This window comes from Phoenix dactylifera, chromosome 18 (assembly GCF_009389715.1).
Source record: "Phoenix dactylifera cultivar Barhee BC4 chromosome 18, palm_55x_up_171113_PBpolish2nd_filt_p, whole genome shotgun sequence".
Lineage (NCBI taxonomy): Eukaryota > Viridiplantae > Streptophyta > Magnoliopsida > Arecales > Arecaceae > Phoenix > Phoenix dactylifera.
Genome location: NC_052409.1, coordinates 8,364,735 through 8,389,128, shown reverse-complemented (window position 1 = coordinate 8,389,128; position 24,394 = coordinate 8,364,735). Strand labels below are relative to the sequence as shown.

Below are 24,394 nucleotides of genomic sequence, written 5' to 3'. Positions count from 1 at the left end.
TTATTTTCGAATTATTGCATAATTCAGCACCTATGGACATATTTTTTGTGCTATCCATTTCTTGTCTAATTGATTATAATTTATATTTTCTTTCTTATAGCAAACTCTATAGTTTACGGCAATATTTTTTGGAATTATATTTTCATAAAAAATTGGAAGATGGAAATCATACATCATCAGTCATCTAAACTATTGATATAATCTACCATCTCTAAACTATTTGTATACCAAATCTAGTCATTTGAAGACCTCTAACCCATGTATTAAATGGTAAAAAAATAACGTATAATTTCATATTATTTAAACAGTTCAATTTTTGACATGTATAAAAAATATGCTTATTCTATAAGAATTACATGTTTATAAAAAAAAAGTAATTATAATAAGATTTCTATATTTATTTCTTTAGTTATCCTTGGAGTAAATTCTAAGTATAATAATGTTGATATTTAAGAAAGAGAATAACTTGCTATTCCTGAACATGCTAAAAGCAAGGGAGACATGCCAGAGTGGACGAAGCTGTGTTAATAGAGGACAGCAAAGAGACTGCATTAAGACATTAACGACATCAATGCATAGACAATCTACTAACCAATCACAACATATTGCATCATACCTTTGGCTCTCTTGCGACAACCGGAAAAGACATTCCCAAACCCTAGAATGCCAGAGAAATCCAATCTTGACGATGGCCGTCCTGCAATCAAACTTCCGGAAATTTCAATGTCTCCAGCTGTTAAGCAGTTCCGGGAACTGTTTACAACAGTTTTCCTCCACAAGAAAAAGAAAGAACAGAAAAGACAGTTTAAAAAAATATCAGAAATTCATGAGAAAGATAAAAGATGAATCTTTTCTACAAGTCTAACAAAACATAACCTCATTAAGTGAGCACAGTATTTTGCTAATCAGCATCTTACAAGATCAGTTCTACATACATAGACCCTACTCTAAAGCATACCTGCAACTTTCTGGAATCATATTCCAGTCCTAAGCCTTACCATTGCAGGGTAGCTGAAACACAAAATATATTGACATCCATAAGGTACATATATTGGAGAAAGCAACATCTGATCACATTTAGAACACTACCCATCATCTTCCACTGAACACAATCTAACATTTCTGCAGAATCGTCTTCCTTAAAAAGGAAGAACAAATAACAGGCCTACAGTCACTAGGGCTGGCCCTTGTTGCTCCCTATTAGCTTCGCAAGTAGCTTACCAGAGATTCTACATTACTTAATGGTGATGTAGCGATTTGTCCCGTGCTTAGCCCAGTGATCTTTAAGGTCCACTGGTGTCGACAGATCATGGCCCTCTGCTGCCAGCCGGCTGAGCAGCTTAATGAAAGCACCGCCGCTCATTTTCCGTCCTCCAACGCGAGCATGGCGCTTGTTGGGCATCACCGGGAGCGGATACATGGACAGTGTTGTGGTGCAGCATGAAGACTGCCACCCACCATTTCCCCACTTGTAACATGGGTGGAACTTTCCCGTGCATGAACACACAGGTACCGGCATGGTTGATTCATCGAATGAGACCTGGTTCAAGCCCAAGTCTTGACCCTTCCACTGGTGCTTTGTTACAGGGACCTTATTCACATCTCCCCCATCACTAACCTGTTCCTGACCCTTCCACTCACCATGGAACTTTGCAATGCTAACCTGCCTGTTTAGATCATCATTACCACTCCTCTTGTTCTTCTTTGGTGATTTTGATGACTTCTTGGTTGGAATTGCTTGGACTCCGTTCTCCTTCCTCATTCTTTTAACCTTGCTGCCTTTTGCACTCTCTACTGCAGTCGAAATTGGATATGCCTCAGTAACATCCACCTGTCTTTCATGGTCATATGGAGCATCTGATAGTTGTTTCGGTGAGGGATGAACATGTGGAAGGTGGTCATGATGCTTTGTCGGAGCAGTGCAGCCAGGAGAACATCCATTTCCACCATTACCATTCATGCCGGTCTCTCGGGCATATTGAAGAGCAGCGATTGCATTGTCACGTTCCATAATTGCATTATTTCGCTCAGCAATTGCAGCATCACGTTGAAGGATTGCCATATCTCGCTCAGCCAAAGCAGCTTTTTTCTCAGAGATGGCTAGGTTGCGTTCATGGATAGCACTATCCCGCTCAGCCATGATGGCCATGAGCTTCATAGTTTGATGGTCCTTCATCTGATGTTGTGGCATCATCCACTACAATATCGTGCAAAGATTAGGACCATCGTACAAGTAGTTAGAAAAGCAAGGTATCATAACTTCATCCATATATTGAAGCAGGTAGCATGGAGAGAACCTAAAAAGGGTGTTTTTGATCAGCATCTCAATCTACCATGACCAAAGCATGAGACGTCCACATGATTCAGCAGTCAAAGAAGAGGATTCAAGAATTTTAGAATGCTCATATAAAACGACAATTTGCGAAACTTAAATTACTCATTACTCTTTCATTTTACAGAAGGTATGACATGATAAATTTAGATCACAAGAACTTCATTGGTATCAATAAACAGAGAAAACTGAGAGAAGTGAATGAGGGTAGCTAAGATGAAAGGATCCTAAAATATGATAAGAAAGAGAACGAAAGAATGCTTTTGTATTAGATATACGTTCAACAGACACCTACCTTAATAGCCTGATTAGGTCAGTACATTCTGACATGCATCATTTACAACCTCTTTGCCATAATTATGATATGTAGACTCCAGAGAGAGAAGAATCAGAAAAGCAGGCAATATCAACATAATCCTGCAGAGACAAAAGGATCAGGCAACTTCTTCCTTTGTTTTCTTCTCTTGAGTCAAGTTTGTTCCTTCAGTTCACCAAGAAAAACAAGAAAGAAGACTCCAAGCTGAAGGGACTCGGCAATGAATATGACGTTGTTCCTTTTATTTACAAGAAAATGCTAAACCTTGGCAAGAGCATAACAAGTGCATAGGAAAGGTGAGGATATTAGGGTGGACATATGGTAGAACAAGTGAAAAAACAGTTGTTGATTAGCTTATTAGAACATACTTAAAAGTGCCACGATCACAGGCTAAGAAAAATCCATACAAGATGGTTTTCATATGATAATGATGACCAACAATGGTTGTAGTGGAGAGAGATATAACGTCATGATATAGCTAGGAGGGTATAGGGATATGACTTGAAACAATTTTCTATCTTGGAGGGCTTGACCTTGTATAAAAGCTTACAGTGAAGCAGGGATAGACAACCCCTAAATCGGTGGAACAAGGTTTGCTTATCATATTTAAGTTGTAAATGGTTAACACGTTGAAAGCAGCATAATTATGACAATTAAGAATAACAAAAGCAGATGGCAGTCTAATGTACTTTGCTTTACCTGAGTGTGAACTGATTTGAATTGATCTGGCTTGTGTCTTCCATTTTCCCGATGTCGACCGTCATCCATATCTGCATTTGCTTTCAGCAATAAAGGAAGTGGAACAATTCAGATACCTGATGGAGCATCAAAAGAGCCCTAATTCAAAGGAGGGAGGGGGAAGTTCTTTTTTTAATTTTAGTTCATTTATTTTTAACTTTTCAACATGCAGGAAAAAGAGTTCTACAGCTCGAGTAAAATTGTCCCAAGTTTTTTTCTTCTGGAAGTAAAAACATACTGAGTAGTGTTTATGGACATATCAGTCAGAGTCAATGTTAAGCACCTGTTGAAACAAGACTGGATTCTGAAGAAAGAAATTCACTTAATACTGATAGTTCATTAACCAAATATGTTGATATTACCAAGAACTAAGTTCATAATCAGCAACAAAGTAGAGACCGGTATTCATGAAGTACATTATTTAAATAACACAAACCAAAAAACAAATGATTTCAAGGTGTCTTCTTATGCATCAAGTGATTATGCGATGGATTATACTCAGTGGCAAGGTAAGCCATACCGGACCAAACCGCCTGGTTCGGCCTATACCGAGCCAACCCGGTGGAAAACCAGATCGGTTCGCCTATTAGAATCGGTTTCGGCCTCGAACCGGGTGGAATGGGTTTCGAACAGACCGAAACTGGCCGAAAAAAGCCCGAATCGGACCGAACCGACCGAAACCGGCCTAGAATCGGCCAGAACCGTTCGAACTCGATGTGAACCGGATGGTTCGCACCAAGTCAACCTGATTCAGAACCGAGCCCCCGCCTCCTCTGCTTATTTTGTTAAAAACAAGTGTTGGGAATACCCCAACAGTTTGTTTTGGAAGTTCGTTTAGCCACAAGACAGCTAAACGACTCTCTTCCCCGATTCAGTATGATTGAAGAAAAATCCAAGCCTAAATAAAGTGGGTCTCCTCTCTCCTATCTAATTTTCTCTATATTTTTTACTTAAACAATAGCTCAAAATTTGCAAAATAAGAAAAGATCATGCCAAAATTTTTAATTTGGCCTTGATTTTATTATATGTTGTAGATCTATGGATGCTCTACACGATGATATAAAAATATTTAATTTTTGAATTATATATAATATTTAAAAATTAAAAATATACTTTTAGATTAAAAAAATAAAAAATTAAAGTTAAAAAAAACTATAAAATCAGAAGTGTATTTAGAGGCATATAACTACTCTTTAGCAAAATTTGGTGTCTATTTATTCAAGTTCTAATGTGATCACGTGCACATTGACCTAAGCCTAAATTTTAAAAAAAATTGAGAAATAAGTAGCCTTTGATGGAGTCTAAAAAATATATGTAATATCCATTGTTGGGTTCTATACGGATCCGAGCTGAAATTAATTTTTAAAATATTTATATTTAAAAAATTATTTTTTAATTTAAAAAAATAAGAATATATAATTAATACCAAAAATTATGAAAAATTAGTACTACATATTACATACTTCATAAGTAATTTTTGAGGTAGAAAACATATTTTTTGAATTTAAAAATTATTAAAAATATATAAATAAATAAATAATATATGAAATATTCGTATTGTGTATTAGATAAATCAGATATAATTTATGAGTTAAAAAAAATTCTCTTCATCATAATGAAATTTTGCTTTTTTTAAATAATTGATAAACTAACGTATTTGATAAACCTGCAGAAACGAAACCATCAAGAAAAAAGAAGCCAAAATGTACCATTAGTTAGGATCATGGGCAAATGCTCTCGAGTCGGCACTATTAGAATTGCAACTGGTGCAACATAGAGCTCAAGAGAAGGATAAGCAAATTGAAGCAGCACTTAGCTGGTGGTTATTCCGACGTATCTATGTGCTGAAAATGCCCACAGAAGGTTCGGCAACTGATAAAGAAACACTTTGCTGATTTCAGAGCAACAAAGAGAGAATTTTCAAAAAGGCGAAGGTGGATCGCGAGCAACAGGCCAGCTTCCTATCACTTCAAGAAGTTAGAGGAGATGTCCACTCCCGATAACGAGGCACAGATCCAAGCTGCCATGCAGGCAAGCTTGGATGATCAGTAGCAGCAGGATGAGGTAGCCAGATATAAGGCTCGATTTGGGCCTTCATACTATAAGTCGGACTCCGGTACTGCAAGAAGCAGGGCAAATCCAGAGTTCAGTAGAACCTCCTCAATCAGAGAGTCATCAACAGAAACAGTGTTATATTGCATCTATGTTAGAGGATTTTGGTAATAAAAAAAAGTCATCCAGAGAAATTTCACCAAGAGCAGCAATCCATGATTTAGATCCATATGCCTTTTTCAGTAGAAATTCGAAACAGTAGAAGGTTAACACAATGCTAAAAAATGATAAAAAGGATATATGGCAGCTATTGGATCTTGGTTCCATTTCAGCCACATCCCAGTGAATGTGACAGACAATACAACTATAAGTCTGACATTTTCTCCATACAAACTGTCGGTCCTGGTGTAGATCCTCTAGGTCCAAAGGGCATCTACGTTGAGCTTCTTGACAATAATGAGCTAAAGAAATGGATTGCCTCATCCAAGAGCAAGTGGCCCACATATGGACTGACGGTGATGTGATGGTTGGATCGGTCCTACCAAGTGGAGTATTATCAACTTCTTGACATATTGTGATATGAAAACATTTTTCACAAGTCGATTGATGCTTCTGATCAAGTGCATAATGCCATGTACATCCTCAAATTGATGGAGGTAATTAATCAAGTAAGAGAGAAGAATGGCGTGCAGGTCATCACTAATAATGGGTCACAATATAAGGCTGCCGAAGAAATCTTGATGGAGCGACGGTCATATATTTTCTGGACCCCATATGCTGCACATTGTATCGACCTCATGTTGATAAACACTGTGAAGATTCATAGGATGCAGTAGATGGTGGACAAGCCAAACCATCACCGAATATATTTATAACCGTACATTGGCCCTTTCATTGATGAGGAGGTATGCAAGAGGAGAGATCTTGAGACTAGGAATCATACGGTTTGCTAACAACTACGTTGCACTTGATAGTGTTCTTAAGAAATAAGCCTTACGTCAAATGTTTGTTAGTCCCGAGCGGCAAAAAAGTAGATATGCGAGAGCCGGCACAGCAAAAAGCATTGTCAAGGACTTGGTGACGAGGCAGATATTCTGGTTACAGGCCATTACAATAGTGAAGACTATCAGACCATTATATAAAATGCTTCAACCCGTGGACAACGAGAGATACCCCCAAATGGGCTTCTTGTATCACATGATGGAGAGGGCAAAAATTTAAATTAAGGATGCAGATCTGACGTACGCCCAGAAGTACATCGACATCATTGAGCGGCGGTGGAACTACTAGATGGACAAGGACTTGCATCTAGTAGGTAAGCAAGAATATTGAAAATTATACTGCTCCTGAATTTATACAATTTTACTAAGACAATAACGAACTCTATCTGCAGCATACTACTTGAACCCTCAATTTCAGTACACTGTAGTTGGAATCAATATAGATGGCGAACTTCTAGCCACTCCACGTAATGTGATTTACAAAATGGAGCCTGATCTAGAAGTCGCGACTTTATGCCTAGAAAAGGTAAGTTCACTTAAGTGACATGTATAATTTAACTGCTATATTTAATTATTAACATATATACAACATGATATTTTTTTCACAGACCAAAATATTTAGAGGGCACTGGCAGCTTTGAAGTCTCTGCAACTGTCATATGTCAGAAATGTATGAATCCATATATAGAACATATTAGGAGAACATCTATCTGGCGTTAAATGGTTACTAATATGAGATTATCTTATATGAAAATATTCTTCAATGTTTTGCAGTTGAATGGTGGATTCATTTTGTTTTGTCCGCAAAAAATTTTAAGCAGCTAGCTATCCGGATCCTCTCCCAAACGGTCTCCTCGAGTAGCTGTGAGCACAACTGGTCCACCTTCACCCTCATCCACAACTAGCAGAAAAACCGTTTGACACAGAAATGCCTCAACAACTTTGCACATAATCACTACAATCTGAGGTTGAGGTTGAAGTATATTCAGAAAAAAGTGAAGCTAAAGTACACAGATCCAATGCATAGTGCTTTCATTGATGATGAGGATGATCCTATAATCGGATGGTTTGTGAGCCAGCAACATAAGCTGGAGCTTGATGAATGAGAATCCCCTCCATGACCGGCCAGTTTCGAAGCCAACGAGGCTAGGATCAATGCAGCACAATAGGCAGAGAACAATATTCCATGCATCCTTCCAGCTGATCGGCTACAGCCATAAAGGAGTCGGTCACAACATGACTCTTTGTCCGAGACATCCTCTCAGAGATATGATCGAGAGATACTTAGACGAGGCCACTACACTATTCGATCGACTCGGTCCGAAAGGTAACATACATCCTCCAACATAGTCAGACAGAGAGGGGCATGAAGGATAAGCAGGCAGAGAGTAGCGCAAAGGGTAAGCAGGCAGCGGATGGCATGAAGAGTAAGAAGGCAGCTGCCCAATACACCAAAAAAGACAAACAAAAGGCACTTGCAGCCCCAATGAAGTGTGTGAAGGAGTTGGTTCACTCAGATTCAAAATTAGGGACAGCAGTTCCGGTGGTTATGGATCTACTGGCCAGAAAGAAGACTGGAGGGCATGAGGCCACCGTTTATGAGATAGCCACAAGATAGTCTTCAATTCACCGATAAGTTCCAATTTATGCATGCTACATAGGATAGGGACCATGGTGTACGATTTGGTGGAGCCTGCAAGAATCCGATTGCATATAGAAAATAGGCTCCTCGAGGTCATTTAGGAAGACACGATGCAATTGCAAATAATTCCGCACATAAAGTAGAATCTATAAATATATCAGATTCGGAGTCGTATATTGGATCCTATTATCCACAGCCACAGACAGCCTATGAACCATACAGATATGGATATGGATATAGAATGTCTAAGGCATCTTCCGATCGCTACTACACTACGCAGCCTGGAGCATCTTATGAATCGAATTTTGTTGCCAGCTTATTCAGATGGAACTCTGCACAGTCGTTTTATCAGCTAGTTTATCAGCCAGAGGATAACTCTCAGAGCTAGAGCTTCAGCAAAAGATTCGAGAGTGCTTATAACCCGGAGCGCATTTCTTATGGAATGAAGATACAAAACTACAATGCCGCTTAATTAAAGAGGTGGGCTGATGTGCCTTCTGACTATACTAATAATCTGGATATCTACGAGAGGCATCGCCACTCGAGATTTTAGATATCGGTATATATATTGTACTTTAAATATAGCTAATTGATTGAATTATTTAATATTTTTTACCTCTACTTGATTTGAGGATATTTTATATTGCTTCTTGTAGCATGCAGCATCTTACAAAATATTTTATGTTTTGTATCCTTTTAAAACAGTAAGATGCATCATTTAGGTTAAACTGGAATTATAGAAACATCAAAACATATCAAATTAGACTTAAAATCATTAAAAAAGTTCAAAAAGATATCAATTAAATCAACTTCAAAACTCTAAAAAAAAAGAACCTAATATCGTACCAACCCATTCGCCAACCGGTATGGGTCTTGGTATCGGTTCGGCGGACCTTGCTCAATGAGATGATAATTGATTTAATTCATGATTTCGATTTACGCAAACTAGGATATTAGATGCTAAACCAGCAAGCATCAAAAACTCATTTTAATTTTACTAAAAAAGCGTGAGACAAATCTGATGAAGCTGTTAATATCAATATAATGATAATTAATGTTGACATTTGAAGATATTTGTTAAGCATCAAACAAAGTGCTCAAAAGTGGAATAGGCTTCTAGAAATAAAATCAAAAACAATTAGTGGATTTAATTCATACGTGGCAGTTCTAGAGGTCTAACACCAACTGTCTTATAGCTGAAGGAATGTCTTTTACAAGAAAAATAATCTAGTAATACAGACTATTTGTCTGAAAATTCAGAGCAGAAATTTAACATGTAAACAGTTATAAGTATGTTACTAATACATCATTTAAAAAACAAGCTAAAATGTTCTCCTATAGGCCAAAAATCAAAGGCACTAGAATCTGAATGCTGAGTACAGTGTTGCTGGATATCTAAAATAACCAGACATGCCCTACAACATAACAGACAAGGAAAGACCAAAGTAATTTAACAGTTATAATAGTTTTGCCGAAGTTTCGCCGGATCGGTACCAAAGGCACCAGCCGGCGACCAATTGACATGGTATAGACCCATACCGTGTCGCTCCAGGGCATACAAAAACAAAAAGAGGGAGATGGAAGGAAGGAAAGAGGAAGGAAAAGAGAGGGTTAAACCATAACCCTAACCCTAGCGGAGCGAGAGAGAGAGAGAGAGAGAGAGAGAGAGAGAGAGAGAGAGAGGAGGGCTAAGGGAACCATAGAGAGAGAGAGAGAGAGGAGAGAGAGGGGGCTTTTTACCGAGTTGGGGAGTGGTTTTTTACACCCCGAGCTGGGTGATACGGCCAACTTTTGCCTTAGACCTATTCTCAAGATAGCTTAGCTTAGCTACTTTTGATTTTAGTTTATTGAATATTTATAGACTTTGATTGCACTCTAAAGATTAATTATTTGACAACTAGTTTAACTATTCCAAAAGTGATGATGGGTCATCCAAATTGAAGATCTACACCATTGAGTTTGATCAACATCTATAAAACATACTTAAACCAAAAATCATATTTTTTGAAGAATTCTAGCCCACAAATCAAAGAAGTACAAAAATGGAAAATATCAATTATTCTATGTATTAAAATACATGATCAGGTATATAAATTTAAAATTTACATGAGTGAACATGAATCATATCTTAAAACATAGGTAGACTTGAATTCAAAAGGTTTGATGATTATATCATAGCAAAACATAGTACCATGCTATTAAAACCATCCATTTTTGTATCGACTTAATGCTTAGGTTAGAGACAACCAAAACACATGATACTTGGTTTCTAAGCATTTCTTGTGACCTAGATCACATTCAAATGTTTGGATCTTCAAGTTGGATTGTTGATCTTAAATATGAGTTGTTAGATCTTTCGCCATAAATTTAGCATCTAGCCTGTAGCCTAACTCATTTTCATAACCCAATGTGCATCCAAACTAGACTCTCTGACTAGTATGTATTACAATACACAAGTTACGATTAATAAATAGACCCATCGTTTTACATGCAAGGACTTGTATGGTATATGAAAAAATGTACTATCATTACAACTTAGTTTCTCGAATGGGAAGTGGGTATAGGTGCCGATGTGGGGAACGAATATTCTATAAGCACCTTACAAGGAGTTTCCAAAGCAGGTCCATTACCCTAGATAGAAGATTCCTGCTACTAAGATCACAACACGGCTACAGGATAAAACAAAACCCCAAGTCCGTGCTATGCCATGTTTCCCAAGGGCTATTCTATTGATTGTATAAGTAATCTTTTATATTAAGACAATGGGGTAGAATATTCAGTGCTTTGACAGATTTAAGTTATTATAATAATAGCAGTTGTTTATGAGCTATTACAAAGCTAGAGGTTTGCAAATCAAGTTACCAAATTTTTGCCAAGCCTTGTATCTGAATATCAAGCTGCAATTTTGAGCAAGTAATATTCTTCACATATTCAATGACAATTTTGACTTCTATTACATCTTCAACTTCTTCAATTATAACAAGTAATGTTATATTTCTCTCCTTGAAGGGAAGAGGATACAAAGGTCAAGGGTGTGGCCATCGCAAAATGTAGGTAAAGTCATAGAGTTCGCAAATCAAGGGAGGTTGTGGTAGAGAAGGGCATGGATAACAAACATGTAGTCACTGTATCCACACTAGTCTGTTGCCAATAGAGGTTGGAATGAATTTTGCAAACCAAATTAGGTGAATGAAGTGGTTTAAATTTTATCATGCTAGTGATGAAGAGACTCGCCCCATGATAAGAAAAACTTGTCCAGTGGTAAAAAAGAGGTTCTCATTGTCTCATTCAATAAGTTTCAAGAGACTCCAAGATGACCTTATCTTAAATCAACGTTAAATCACTTCAGTAGTGGTGTAGACCAGCCAGTGTGAAAAGGAGCTGATTTCAATTGTTTGGGCTCACTTAGTTTCAGACTTTGTCCAAATATTTCATTTGGCAAAGAATCGCAAAACATAACTTCTCTAGTATTGGGAGAAAAGAAATAGATAGAGAGAAGAAAAAGAAATATGATAGGAAAAGAGGACATCTAGGTAAGTAAGAGAATAAATTCTAAGCAAACACTGCTCCAAGAGAACAAAGAAAGTCACAGATATTCTCCAAACTATGCTTCTTTTTCTGAGAAAGCCCATAGACCACATATAAATACAAAACCAGGACAAAATAAATTACCAAAAATACACTCCCGACCAGTTACCATACTAGGGCAATAAAGAAAAGATTTAGAAAGCCAGGATGGCATACAGACACTCAAGAGAGTTGGCACACCTATCAGCCCAATTTTGCATCCTATATTTTATAATTATAATTTGGCGGCATCACGATATAACCCAGCATCAGTAGGGCTGGTAATTATTGGACAAATAGAGCAAATCTAATTTAGATCTGCTGTCAATTTGAGCTTTGATGCCAAATTATTGCAGAAGCCTGCCGTAGTTCTCATTTTGTCCAATACAGCAGTGAATAGGCGTGCAGACTGGTCTAATTAACACTTGCCTTTTATGATATAAAAGCTAAGATACAGGAGATAGAACAGTGGGGAAAAAAAAACCTGCAATGAAAGAGGGATAAGAGAAAAATGTGGCTGCCAGAGGGAAGAAAGTAACCTGCGGGAGGTGAAAGAAGAGAAAATAAGCAGAAAATGAAAGAATAAGAAGGAAGAATAACACGAGAGGATTGATTTCCTCGCAAACTATGGTGCAGGAGCAAAAGACAAAATCATAATTTGGAGCTCAGATTATCCTACAGGGCTGGTGCTTTTCAGTTAGTGCAGATGTGATTGGCTGTGCTTTCCCTCATGCTTGATTGGGTCCGACACCCTCTTGTACCAAAAAAAGAAAAAAGAAATCTAGCCAAAAAAAAATTTGATAAGTTAAAATAATGAAAATTTAAATTGCAAAGAAATATTTACATGACAATTAAATTGGGTCAAGTAAATGTTATATTCCCTCCAAGACAACATTCGATTAAATATTAAATTTTGGACATACAAAGATTCAAGAGAAGATATGAGAAACCTGTTTCTCACTTAAAATTCCTTCAACTTACATCACACACAAGCATAAATCTACAGATTTGCTAAAGGAAACATATAACAAAGCATACCGTTTTACTTCATGAACAAGAAAATAAATTATGAGTTCCTAGATAGGCTAATAGATATACAAATTCAACAGTGATCATGAAATGGTTCATGATCACTGTTGTTCATCACCATTAACTAGACCTTCCTAAGAATTGAAGTTGAATTAAGAGGAAATCTGAGATAAGAGAAGAGAATTTTAAGGCTATCGATCAAGTTATATGCATCAAAGGTGAGGATAATAGGATACCCTTAAAAGATGAGGAAATTAAAGAAAGATGAAGATGTTATTTCATCAAACACTGTTAAATTTCATTATTATATTAGAGATATTTTCATTGAAGAGACAATGATAGAGGTGCCAGGGCTCTGTTCATACAATTCATTTAACTGACAAAGAGGTAGATTTGAAAAGGATGGGAAAGAGAAAGGCATTAGGACTGGATGAATTATCTATTAAGGTCTGGAAAGTCGTGGGAGTTATTAGGCTAACTTGGCTTACCAACTTTTTCAATGAGGTTCTGACAACCAAGAAAATGCATGCCAGACAATTGGAGAAAAAGCATAGAGTAAAGGTGACAAATAGAAATGCTCTAATCAAGGATTGTCGAACTGGTACCCGTAGGCATACCGGTGGGCCACCGGACCAGTTCGGTACCGATTCGAACCGGTACCACTGGTTCGGCCGAGTTCACGCATCTAAAAGCCCAAAAAATGGCCTAGCCAGTACCGGCCGGTACGGTACCATTTTGTAATACCGAACCGGACCGGACAGAGACCGGACCGGTCGGTACAGGCTAAACCGGCCAATACGGGCCAGTTCAGCATTCCTTGGCTCTAATGATTGGAGAATCAAATTTATGAGTGACTATATGAAATAACAGGAAAGGAATAAATAGTAATAAAACAAAATTAAGAGAAAAAACAAACTCAAACAAGATTTTGATTTATGTCAGAAAGGTCAACAAAGTAGGCTTCCTTTTTACTTAAGAAATTAAGAGAGAAAAAATGCAGAGAAAAAGGGACAAAATAATAGAATATAATCTCTACTGACATGGGAAAAGCTTCTTATAGGGTGGCAAATAAGGTAATCTGTTAGGCCTTAAGGAAGGATGTGTATAAATGTACATCAAAATGATATGTATGTTGGAGCATGGATAAGTGTTAGGAATTGTTATGATGAAAGTATGGCTAATATCCAGAACTATAGTGTGTGCTATTCATAAATGATACAGTGTTGTTTATGAGTAAAGAAGCAGATTACTATAGGCCTCAAAACCAGGTATCAACAGTTGTCCTGACGTGGTCCAGGGTCATTAAAATACCAGGACGCAACTACCCAGACACCCAAGATAGGTTAGCATCCATGTACTTTACTGGGGCGTTTCCAAACATCCTTTTCTAAAATTATTATGTTTGGGGATCCTGTTGGTTTTAATGATTTTTTTTAAAAAAATATCCTTTTAATAGGTTTTTTGAGATTTTTAAATAGGCTTGTTTGTAGCAAAGGCTTTTTTAAATATTCGGCACCTCCCCACCCTTCCTCTCTTCTCTTCATTCCTCTCCTTCCTCTCTCTCTCTCTTTTCCTCCCTGAGCTAACTCCTGTAACTGAAAAAAATGAGATGAAAGGCAACAAAGGGAACCCCTTTTTTGCTGTGAGCAAGACCAGGCTATACTAATTAGCACCGAGTGACAAGGTTAGCAAACAAACCAGTCTAAACTGGTACCGAGTAGGATGGCCAGAGCGTACTGGTTCTTCAGCAGACCGATGTCCTGGGGATGTCCCAAATATCAGTCTCTTATAGGAACAGTATAACACCTGCGGAATGAAGTGATGCCCTTGAGACAGGAATCCTAGGATTAAACACCCAAGTGGAATTATGGAAGAAGGTTTTAAAAGTATCAAATAAGTAAAACAAAAAGTATATAAAATACAATTTTAGTGAAAATTGAAGCAAAGTCAGGTCCAAGTTAAGATTGACAGACAAGAAATACCCAAAAATGTCGGGTTCCATTATTTGGGAACTATTATACAAAATAATTAAGAGAGAAATGAAGATATATAAATAATAGAATTAGAAATAATTGAATGAAACTGAGATGTGCTTCCATGGCATATTTCGGTGATTTAAAGAAAAAATTTATAGAACAATAAATCTTGTAATATTTTATGTTAGAAAGATGTTGGGCAATTAAAAGGCTTTAAAAAATCAATTGTAACAAAAATGAAAATGTTAAGATGGATATACGGTAAAATTAAAAGAGATAGATAGAGAAATAAGTATTAAAGGAGCTGTTGGAATTTCATGGGACTGCAAGATGGTATGAGCATGTTAAACAAAAATCTAATGGGGCTCTAGTAACAAGAGGTACTTCAGGAAGCAGGAGATGGAAAACCTTAAGGTAACATAGATGGAGGTTTTAAGGAATAATGTAGAAAAACACGAAATAACATCGAATAGGAATGCTTGGCAAATGAGGATCCATAAAACTGACTCCAAATTGCTAGCATAAGGTTGGATGGTTATTGTTGCCACCAATATTGCGCTAAGGTCGAAGTGCAGCTCGGACAACCCTGAAGCCGACTAGAGATGAGCTGAGCAAGCTAACCGAGGTGCGGGGGGTGGATCTCCGTGTGTAGCCTGCAAAAAGTCTGTTTGCTGGAGAGTTTCCGACGGGAGACCCTCCGATGTCGCGGCGCCATCTTCAGCTAGAGACAAAGTGTACCGCGAAGAGGCGGGCAAGCCACTCAAAGGAGTGGACGGAATTGGGTCGAAGCCCGGAGAACTAGAATCGAGCGACCTTGGGAAAGGTTGCAGGGAACGCCTAACAAAGCATGGCATTGGTGGCTCCATGCAACAGCATGAGAGCCTTGAAGCTCTCGAGGTGATCTAGGAGATCCGAGGTGTCGTAGTGCAGCTCTATCTAAAGCATCTTGAACCGAGGTAGAATCGGTTCCTCCATGATCCGCCTGATGAAGGGAGGGCTCTAAGGAGAAGTTGAGGTCATAACAGACGACACCATATCCACTCCCTCTACTTTAACCCCAAACTAGGTTCTACACTAAAGAAATGTCTAACATCATCTGGTTAACAGTTCAGCCCACATTTTTGAGAGATTCTAGTGCTGAGAATTAATACCCTTTCAACCAAATTGTATACAATGCAACAATTAAACAAACTATTATTACAGCTCCTTTCAATCAAACAATATACAAATTCCAATCAGTTGGGCCTGTAAGCATATTGGCCCATTAACCAAGCTAATTGGTCAAAGTGTCAAGTTTCTGCAAGTTTCTCTTTGGAAAGCAATACTGAAAACATAGCATTGAAATATCTTATAATCATGAGACCAAGTTCAAGAATATTCCCAAAAGGTCCCTTTCGGGAACATCAAGGACAATCATGATTTAGCTTCTTTCTATAGGCACTTTATTAGAGATGTTGGCATTATCATGGCATCTATCACCAATTATCTTAAGTATAAAAAAAAAAGATTTTCGTTGGACCCTAGCTACTACTAGAACTTTTGTAGAAATTAAGCAAAGGATGAGTGAGACACTTGTTTTGAGGTATCTTGGACTTGATAAGGTTTTTGAGGTTGCTTGTCACGCTTTTGGGATAGGTATAGGTAGAATTTTGAGCCAGGAGGGACATCCCATAGCTTTTTTTAGCGAGAAACTTTCTAAGGCTAAGCAGAAGTATTCCACATATGGCAAAAAGTTTTTATGCTGTGATCCAGACCCTTCGTCATTGGAGATATTATCTATTACCCATAGAGTTTGTACTCTATTCTGACTACTTAGAATTGTGGTATTTAAATTCATAAAAGAAATTGAACTCTAAGCATGTTAAGTGGGTAGAGTATTTGAATGAGTACTCCTTTGTTCTCAAACATCATTTGGGTGTTGAGAATAAAGTAGCTGATGGCCTTAGTAGGGTAGTTCTCATCCTTCATGCCATGAATATTGAGGTTACAAAAATTTAATAGATTGATGGATGATTATGCTATCTGCCCTAATTTTATTTGATTTATCAAGAAGTTAGTAGTGGAAACCGTAGGCAGTATGCTAACTAATTTTTCCGTGAGGGTTACCTATTTAGGTCAACCAGGTTATGCATCCCACATACATCACTTATGGAGTTCTTAGTTTGAGAGATGCATGCAGGAGGTCTAGCTAGTCATTTAGGAAGGATAAGACCATTGCCTTTGTTGATTATTAGCCTTCATCGAAGAGGCATGTAACTAGAATAGTTTCTCAGTGTCGTACTTGTCGGCTAGTTAAACAAAGAAACAAAACACTGGACTTTTTCTTTTTTTTGCTTTAACGGGTTAATCATACAATGTGTGTATGAATACACCTAATAAAATCAGAAACACTGGACTTCATACTCCTCTGCCTGGGCCACATATGCCATGGAAAAACTTAAGCATGGACTTTGTCTTAGGATTACCTAGAACAGCCTGAGTTCATGATTCCATCTTTGTTGTGGTTGATAGATTTTCCAAAATGGCATATTTCATTTAATGTAGGAAGACATATGATGCCTCATATGTAGCCAAATTATTCTTTAAAGATGTTGTTAAGCTGCATGGTTACCTAGTTCGATAGTGTCTGATAGGGATGTTAAGTTTGTTAGCTACTTTTGGAAAAGACTTTGGAAATTATACGATACTAACTTGATCTTTTCCTTTGCATTCCACTCCTATACTGATGATTAGATTGAAACACTTAATCTTAGTTTGGGTGATTTACTTAGATGTCTGGTTGGAGACAAGCAGAGTAATTGGGACTTGGTGCTACCTACCACTAAATTCACTTATAATAACTCCATGCATAGGTCAACGGGTAAGAGGCCGTTTGAGTATGTTTATGGATATCGACCCCGTACCCCTATTGATCTTGCTCCTTTCCCACCCAACACTCGTTTTTGAACCTGCAAAAAGTTTTGCCCAACACATGCATGATTTGTATACAGAGATTAGGTGTAAAATTGTAATAAGTAATACCGATTATAAACCTTCTGCTGATGTTCATCGTAAGGCTAAGAAGTTTAATGTAGGAAATAATGTCATGGCTCGCCTTTGTCCAAAACGTTTACCTAAAAATTCCTCCAAGAAATTGCACGCCCGAGACACTGACCCACTCCCAATCATTAAAAAATTTAGACCTAATAAATATTTACTTGATTTACCTAGTCATATGAATATTAATCTTGTTTTCAATGTGAAGAATTTATTACCTTGACACCTTTGAGCCTCCTGCTTTGTCATCTAGTGTTCCTGCATGTATTGTAGTTCCTAAGACACCATATTTTCTACAACAGGGAGATGAGATTGAAATAGTTTTCGATGATAAGATTGTTACTTTTTTTGATGATGGCTTCCATCGTTATCTTATTACTGGAAGGGCCATCTTTTTTTTTTATGCTTCTTCAATTACAAAGGATGAGTTTTGCACCTTGGATCTTAAGTTTCTCGAGTGGTAATTGCAGACACCCTCCAAAGTCGAGTTGTTTCCAACTGGAGAAGTATGATCGAGGACCATCAAATAAGAAATCTACGCGCACTTGTGTGAGGTGCGAATATAGAAATTAGAAATTTTTATTTTATATGAACTTTAGGACTAGAATTTTATAAGAACTCTAGTATTTTATTTTTTATGTAGACTCTTATTAGGGCTCTAGGTTGTGTATATAAACCTATGACTATGTCACTGAGAATACAATTTGCATAACTGAGATTTGAGAATACAATGTTGAGTTGCCTACTCCCTCTGCCTTCTCCTGCTCTTTCCCCCTCCTCTTCTTCTTCTATCTTCTTTTCTTCTTATGTTCTACATCAGATGGCCAAGATAAATTTGGTTTGGATGGACCGATAGATAGAATAGTTGAGATTTGAGAATATATCCCCATGGGATTGAGAGCATTGAAAAGTAAATATTTGGAGCAAACCTAAAATAATAAATGCAAAAGTTCCTTATTTGGCTTCTACAAATCAACATTTCTAAGAAAATGATTGCTCCTAGTCTACGAAAAATATTGGAGCTGCTACATTATATGAAGAAACACATAAACTAAACCTTAAAAGATGAAGATAAAGAATTAAAACATCAATTCCACCAACTAAAATTTGAAAGAAAAAGAAATAAATATGGTCATACTAAGATAACCAAAAAGCTGATACAACAAGTCAGAACCAATGCCACATTCATAGCAACCAGCCCAAAAAGGAAACAAGATCATCAATTAGGGTTTTTTTACTCTTTATTTCCTTTCAAATCATAGAGCATGAGTGGCTCTCCTAGAAAATTTCTTTACAAAATGATGTGCTTTCATTAAAAATATTCGTTCTTCTCTTTCTGACTTTTCCACAGCACAAAATTCTTATAAATATATCTTAATCTTAGCTAATGACCAGTATCCATTTGTTATACCTAATAATGATGGTCTCTACAAAAGTACATATTGTAAGAACATCTGCGACAAACCTCACTATATCTCCTAGGACAATGGGCAAAAAAAATCTAGCAAACATTTTGACTATAGAGAACATTAGAAAAATCCATAAGACAGTGGTCAAAAAGAAAACTCCAGAAACAAAATTCCAATCTTCATGTCTGGCCGGTGTCCTTATAGTTTTATTTAATCTTCATCCTGAGCTTTCAACAATTTCATAAGCTCTACCAGTCCTTCATATTTTAAATTACCAGCAAGTATATTCCTCTCTCTCCAAACAAGCAACTTCCCTGATATACTAATTGGCATCCAATTAAAAGAAAAAAATGCATGCAAAGAACAACCAGGTGACCTGGAAAGCAGGTTGATGAGCGAAAACAAGGTCTTAACCAATACGAGAATACTTAACTACATTGGCTAGGTAAAGTTATATTTTCTTTTAAAATCAAGAGTTTCTGAAAATGACTTTGAAATGCACTAAATTACAAATCATGGAACCAGAGAACTGCATGGAAAACATTTTGGGGAAATCCCAAAAACTACATGAAAATCATTGCAAATATGACTAAACATATGTGTATAAAAGGGGACATTGTAAACTGTGGCAGTTTCCCTTCTTTTTCCTCATATCTGGCACATTTCCAAATTCTCTGTCAGCAGCACTTCCTACTTCATTTCATGCATTTTCCATGCACACATATCTAAAAAGCAGCGTGATGAATAAACCATAGTTAGCAATTATTAAGTGTAGGTTGTCACAGTTTTCGTAATATCATGCATCAATTTCAGCGATTGTCTGAATTGTTGAATCAACTTTTTGCTTGTTGAGGATACAATTCATCAACCATATCCAGAGGACATGGTATTTGCAGCAACGCATCAACTGAATGTACATAGTTCAGATGTAAAGTCATTTTATAGTTCAGATGGAGACCTAGTTGTTACGGTGATAGCATAAGAAAGAAAAAGTGCCACAACTTTTCCTTAAATATTAGAAAGAACCACATTGATATCTATTTCAGCATTTCACACCTTATTTTTCAAAACTAATCATTTTTCTTTGTAGTTAAATATTTTGTGCTCGCATAATTTGAAAACCTCAGGAGTGCAGCGACAGCTTACAAGGTAAAGATGCATTTGATTCTTCTAGCATAACAAATATCAGACATAACAAAGGCCTATGATTTGGACTTAGATGGCTAGAATGATCCATTCGCTCAATAAATTTGGACCTGGCTAGGTCCAAATACAATTTAGTTCCAGCTTCATCCTGATTTTTTCCAAAAATGACCCTAGTCTTGATTTTAAAAGCAAAACTTGGTATTTTAACTCCTTTTTCATCAGATCAAATTAAATTTTGTAAGACCGATCACTCAAATGAGTAAAAATTTGGGTCTAGTTTGGACTAAACATGTCTCACAGGTTTAAATTCTAGTTGAGGCCCTGAAATGATACATTTCAGATATACGAAGTACCAAAACCAAATAGCATCCCTGATGGATTCAAATCTTATTCCCACCATTTATTATCCACAATGCTGCCTCACATCCTCTATAAACAAAGTGTAGCCACTCCTGTGTAATTTGGAGGTTGAGACACTTTACTAATTTTTCTATGCATTACTTTAAGTGAAAATAAAAAGACCGGTGTCACGCATGAGAACTTATGAATAGGTAAGAAATGAGAAGTAAAATAAATTCATTCAGTTAACAGCTTAGCATCTCAAACCAGAAGCAAGAGGAAAAACTCACATCTCATGAAATCTCACAATAAAACCTTGTGAAAAAGATAGCAAGGCCCTAATGTACAATGAAAGAGAGGTTCTCGTAGAGCATCTTCATGGCCTAGAATTTTCAGCATAGTATCCAGAAATGCAAATGGATCATTTCATGTCCAAGTCTGAGACAATGTGTACATGACCAACTTATGCATGCTCTAGTATTTGGACACAGAAGAAAGCCAATACAGTTACGTAAACCATAGATGCCACCACATTATGTTCATTGAAAAATGAACTCCCCATAAAACTAGTGAAAGAACCAAGCCCCATAGGAATGATATATAAATCTTAGTAAATCAAATCAAACACAAGCATAAAATGATGAAAAGGATAAGGAAAAAGCAATATTTCAAAATGTCAGCCCTATATGACACGTCACATATAATGCATAAACAGAAAAGGAAAAAAAGGAACTACTACAAATGAATGCTGGTGTGCATGCTTTTTGGGACCAACATGCCACAGGTATAAAGTTCAAGTCTGGGATGGTTTATATTGAATTGGTTTCCAAATTCATTGCTTTGACCACCATAATTAGCATGAAACTAATGGATTATTTAAAATGGTTTTCAGGGTTGTTACCTGAACCATCCAAACTAGCACGATCTTGATGGAGTTGTAAGTAGGTGACATCGCAACTTATTTAGAGCCGCAGAAATGGACCTTAGAGGTCACATGGACCTTAACAAGGTATAAATAAATAATTTCTAGCTCAACTTGAATCATCATACCACATTTGAATTCAAACAAATAAAATTAGAAAATAATAATTCAATTCAAAAAAAAACCATAAAGAAGGAAGATATAGAAATACTTCCCTCACATTAACAGAACTAGAATGCCACGACTGAATTATTATAGTATTCACGACTGCAGCAGCTGCTGCTGCAATAAGAATAACAGGGTAACAAGAACGTCTTAACCATCAAAGAACCATAAATTACCCTTTTTATCAAAAAAAAAAACCTAAATTACCCAAATTATGAAAAAAAATAAAAACATGAACCTTTTGTAAAAATAATCCTTTTAAAGGATTTCAATTTGAAACTCCAAGATGTGGTTTTGGGGAAAAAAATTTGAATATTCTTCCACCAAATTGTTAGATGCAGCCCGCCTTAGCCAAAAAAAAAAAAAAAAATTGTTAGATGCAACTAACATCTGTACTCAATTTATATGCATCAAGAGATCTACATATAATGTCCTCATAGGAAAACTTTAATCCATTGAAGGAACCCATATTCCTAAAACAATTTCATAAATAGAATATGTATGTTAACTTCACAAGAAAAAATCTTATATCGGCAGTTTTCTTCAGTACATCTATCTACTACTAGAACCACATTCATGATAAATGCAGCACATATCAACCAGACTATGAGACTAGACATAACTGGCCCCTCCTTTCCTCAGATTTTCCCTTATTCTTACAACATAGATTTCCTCTTTTCCCTAACAAATCTCTCTCCCTCCCTCACTCCCTCTCTTCCTTCAAATGGTGGCGAAATGCCAAAATGATATCTGAACCACTGAAAGGAGAACTTCAGAGGACGAAAAGGCAAATTATTAATTGAGCTGACACCATTACTGTAAAAATTCTAAATAGGAAATATGAATATTTAGAATTCTTTGGTGCATAAATCATATCCTACTTACATTATTTGGTAATAATTTATCATAAGAGAATTCGTATCTCTATCATGAACAAGTTATCATGACTCAAGAAGACGAAGATTAAAATAGTTCAGCTGACCTAGAAAAATACAGGGATGACATTGGTGGAGCGATAGGAAAGTCCTTTACAGCGTTTACTCTTTGCAGCCATAATACTCCCACAAGTCATCATGCTAACCGAGTGCTAAATAGAGATAAAGACAAGAAAGATCATTTCGACGAACAACCATCAAGCAGTACTGCGTGTATGTTTTCGAGGGATTTCCACACCTCAAGCTTCCCGACTGAATCAATCAATGGAATCCTAAATCACAAAGCACCAGCCTTAGGATATCTCCGGAAAAACCTACGGATCATTCATGGGGCAGTGAAATTTGCAGATAGATTAACAATGGAAGAAACTAAAGATCTAGGTCATTCTCCAAGCATACACTAAACTTATTACTTAAGTAAACCAAAATGTCAATAATTCAAAAAATAACACCATACCGAAATAATAAATCAGCTCAGAAGGTGGAATGTGAAGGAGGAGAAGAACGATTCGGACCAAGAACAGTAGAAATACATAAAGCAGGAGGCTGGGAGCAGAAAAATTGAAGAAAAAGAAGGGGGGATGTCAGTCTCTCACCTCAGAGGAGATCGGTAAAGAGAGGAGAGAGAAATCTCTCCAAGAGCTTTCACTTCTTTCCCTCCTTCCCCTTCCCCTTCCCCTTCCCCACTCTTGTTCTTCTCTTCTTGGTTCCTTCGATTTGCTTCCCCTTCCGGGCTTTTATTGGGGGCAGTTGAACACCTCTATTGCTTTGCTGCGTTGGCTGCTCTGACCGGTGGGGTCCTGCGCCCCGGCTAATTGATGGAATTCAATGGACGCTTTTGTCGAGGCGCTTGAAGTGGGTGCTGGGACTTGGATTCGTCCATGGTCTCTGACGGTCTCTATGATTCTGGGAACAGGAGGGTGGAAAGAGACGGTGGAGGCACTTCAAAATTGGCTAGAGAGGAAGAAAACTAATACTCTACGTAGTATGCACTACATAGTAGTACACCTTGCTGATCATCTCATTTTATTACTGTAGATTTTATTCAACAAAAAATTATTTTTTGCATGCAACCAATCACGGAGATATGTTACTGTAGATTCTATTCATCATCCGCTCGTATTGGTGGTTGGCCTATAATAATGCAACGCGGTGATTGGCTATCATGCTTGTGCACACAATGTAACTAATAATTTTTGCTTATTCATCGTGCGCTCGCCTCGGTGATTGGCACATAGGAACGAAACGAGGTGATTGGCGTGGTGGTGCATTTGTTGGCGGTCATCGCTCGGCCCACGGCAACACGTCAAGATAATCCTCCAAGCCCTTACCGCACACCTTGCTGAATAGCTTTTGCTTGGCCAATCCAAGGTAACGTCGGGGTAGAAGTTTAAATGATAACTAAGGAATTGAATCACACAATGGCAAATCAGATTTAACAAAAAGATCCAAACTAGGCCTAAGTTTGGGCTTATATAGTCCCCCACTCTAGAGGGGACATGGACTCAAATGAAAAGAGAATGACATGGACTCAATTGTAAGAACATAGACTCAAAGACAAAGACTCAATTGGCCTCAAGTCAGCCCACTCTAAGCTCTGAATTTCGGGCTTAAACGGGTCAGCCCGGTGCTAATGGTGCGCTAAATTGGGTCTCCTCTGGCTGGACCCTACTGCTGTTTGGGGATGGCTGGGTTGGGTTCGGCCTCCAACTGCATGCATTGTCCTTGGGCGGCCATGGAGCCCAAGGCAGCCTCCTCGGGGTCGGCTTGCACGGCATGCATCTCGCTT

General features: G+C 37.4%; 1 protein-coding gene across 12 annotated transcripts; it reads right to left on the bottom strand.

The window, feature by feature from the left end:
- Positions 1 to 804: 804 nt before the first annotated feature.
- On the bottom strand, positions 805 to 23,555 carry LOC103696467 (barley B recombinant-like protein D). 12 transcript variants are annotated; one of them, XM_026800906.2, is made up of 4 exons: positions 23,202 to 23,555; positions 22,653 to 22,877; positions 3,348 to 3,418; positions 805 to 2,197 (listed from the first exon to the last, which is right to left on the bottom strand). In XM_026800906.2, exons 3-4 carry the CDS (start codon positions 3,414 to 3,416, stop codon positions 1,235 to 1,237), a joined length of 1,032 nt encoding a protein of 343 aa, XP_026656707.1. In that variant the 5' UTR covers positions 3,417 to 3,418; positions 22,653 to 22,877; positions 23,202 to 23,555; the 3' UTR covers positions 805 to 1,234. The 12 variants fall into 12 exon arrangements, with proteins under 12 accessions (XP_026656707.1, XP_038971524.1, XP_026656705.1 ...); XM_039115596.1 differs by lacking the exon at positions 22,653 to 22,877 and adding an exon at positions 14,376 to 14,483; XM_026800904.2 differs by having other exon boundaries at positions 3,348 to 3,463; positions 23,202 to 23,554.
- Between the last annotated feature and the right edge of the window lie 839 nt (positions 23,556 to 24,394).

Bases quoted from the DNA above. Each gene is read 5' to 3' on its own strand.
- LOC103696467 (XM_026800906.2), bottom strand. From the start codon at position 3,416: ATGGATGACGGTCGACATCGGGAAAATGGAAGACACAAGCCAGATCAA. The intron at 2,198-3,347 runs GTAAAGCAAAGT...ACGATATTGTAG, and splicing joins TCAAATCAGTTCACACTCAG to TGGATGATGCCACAACATCA.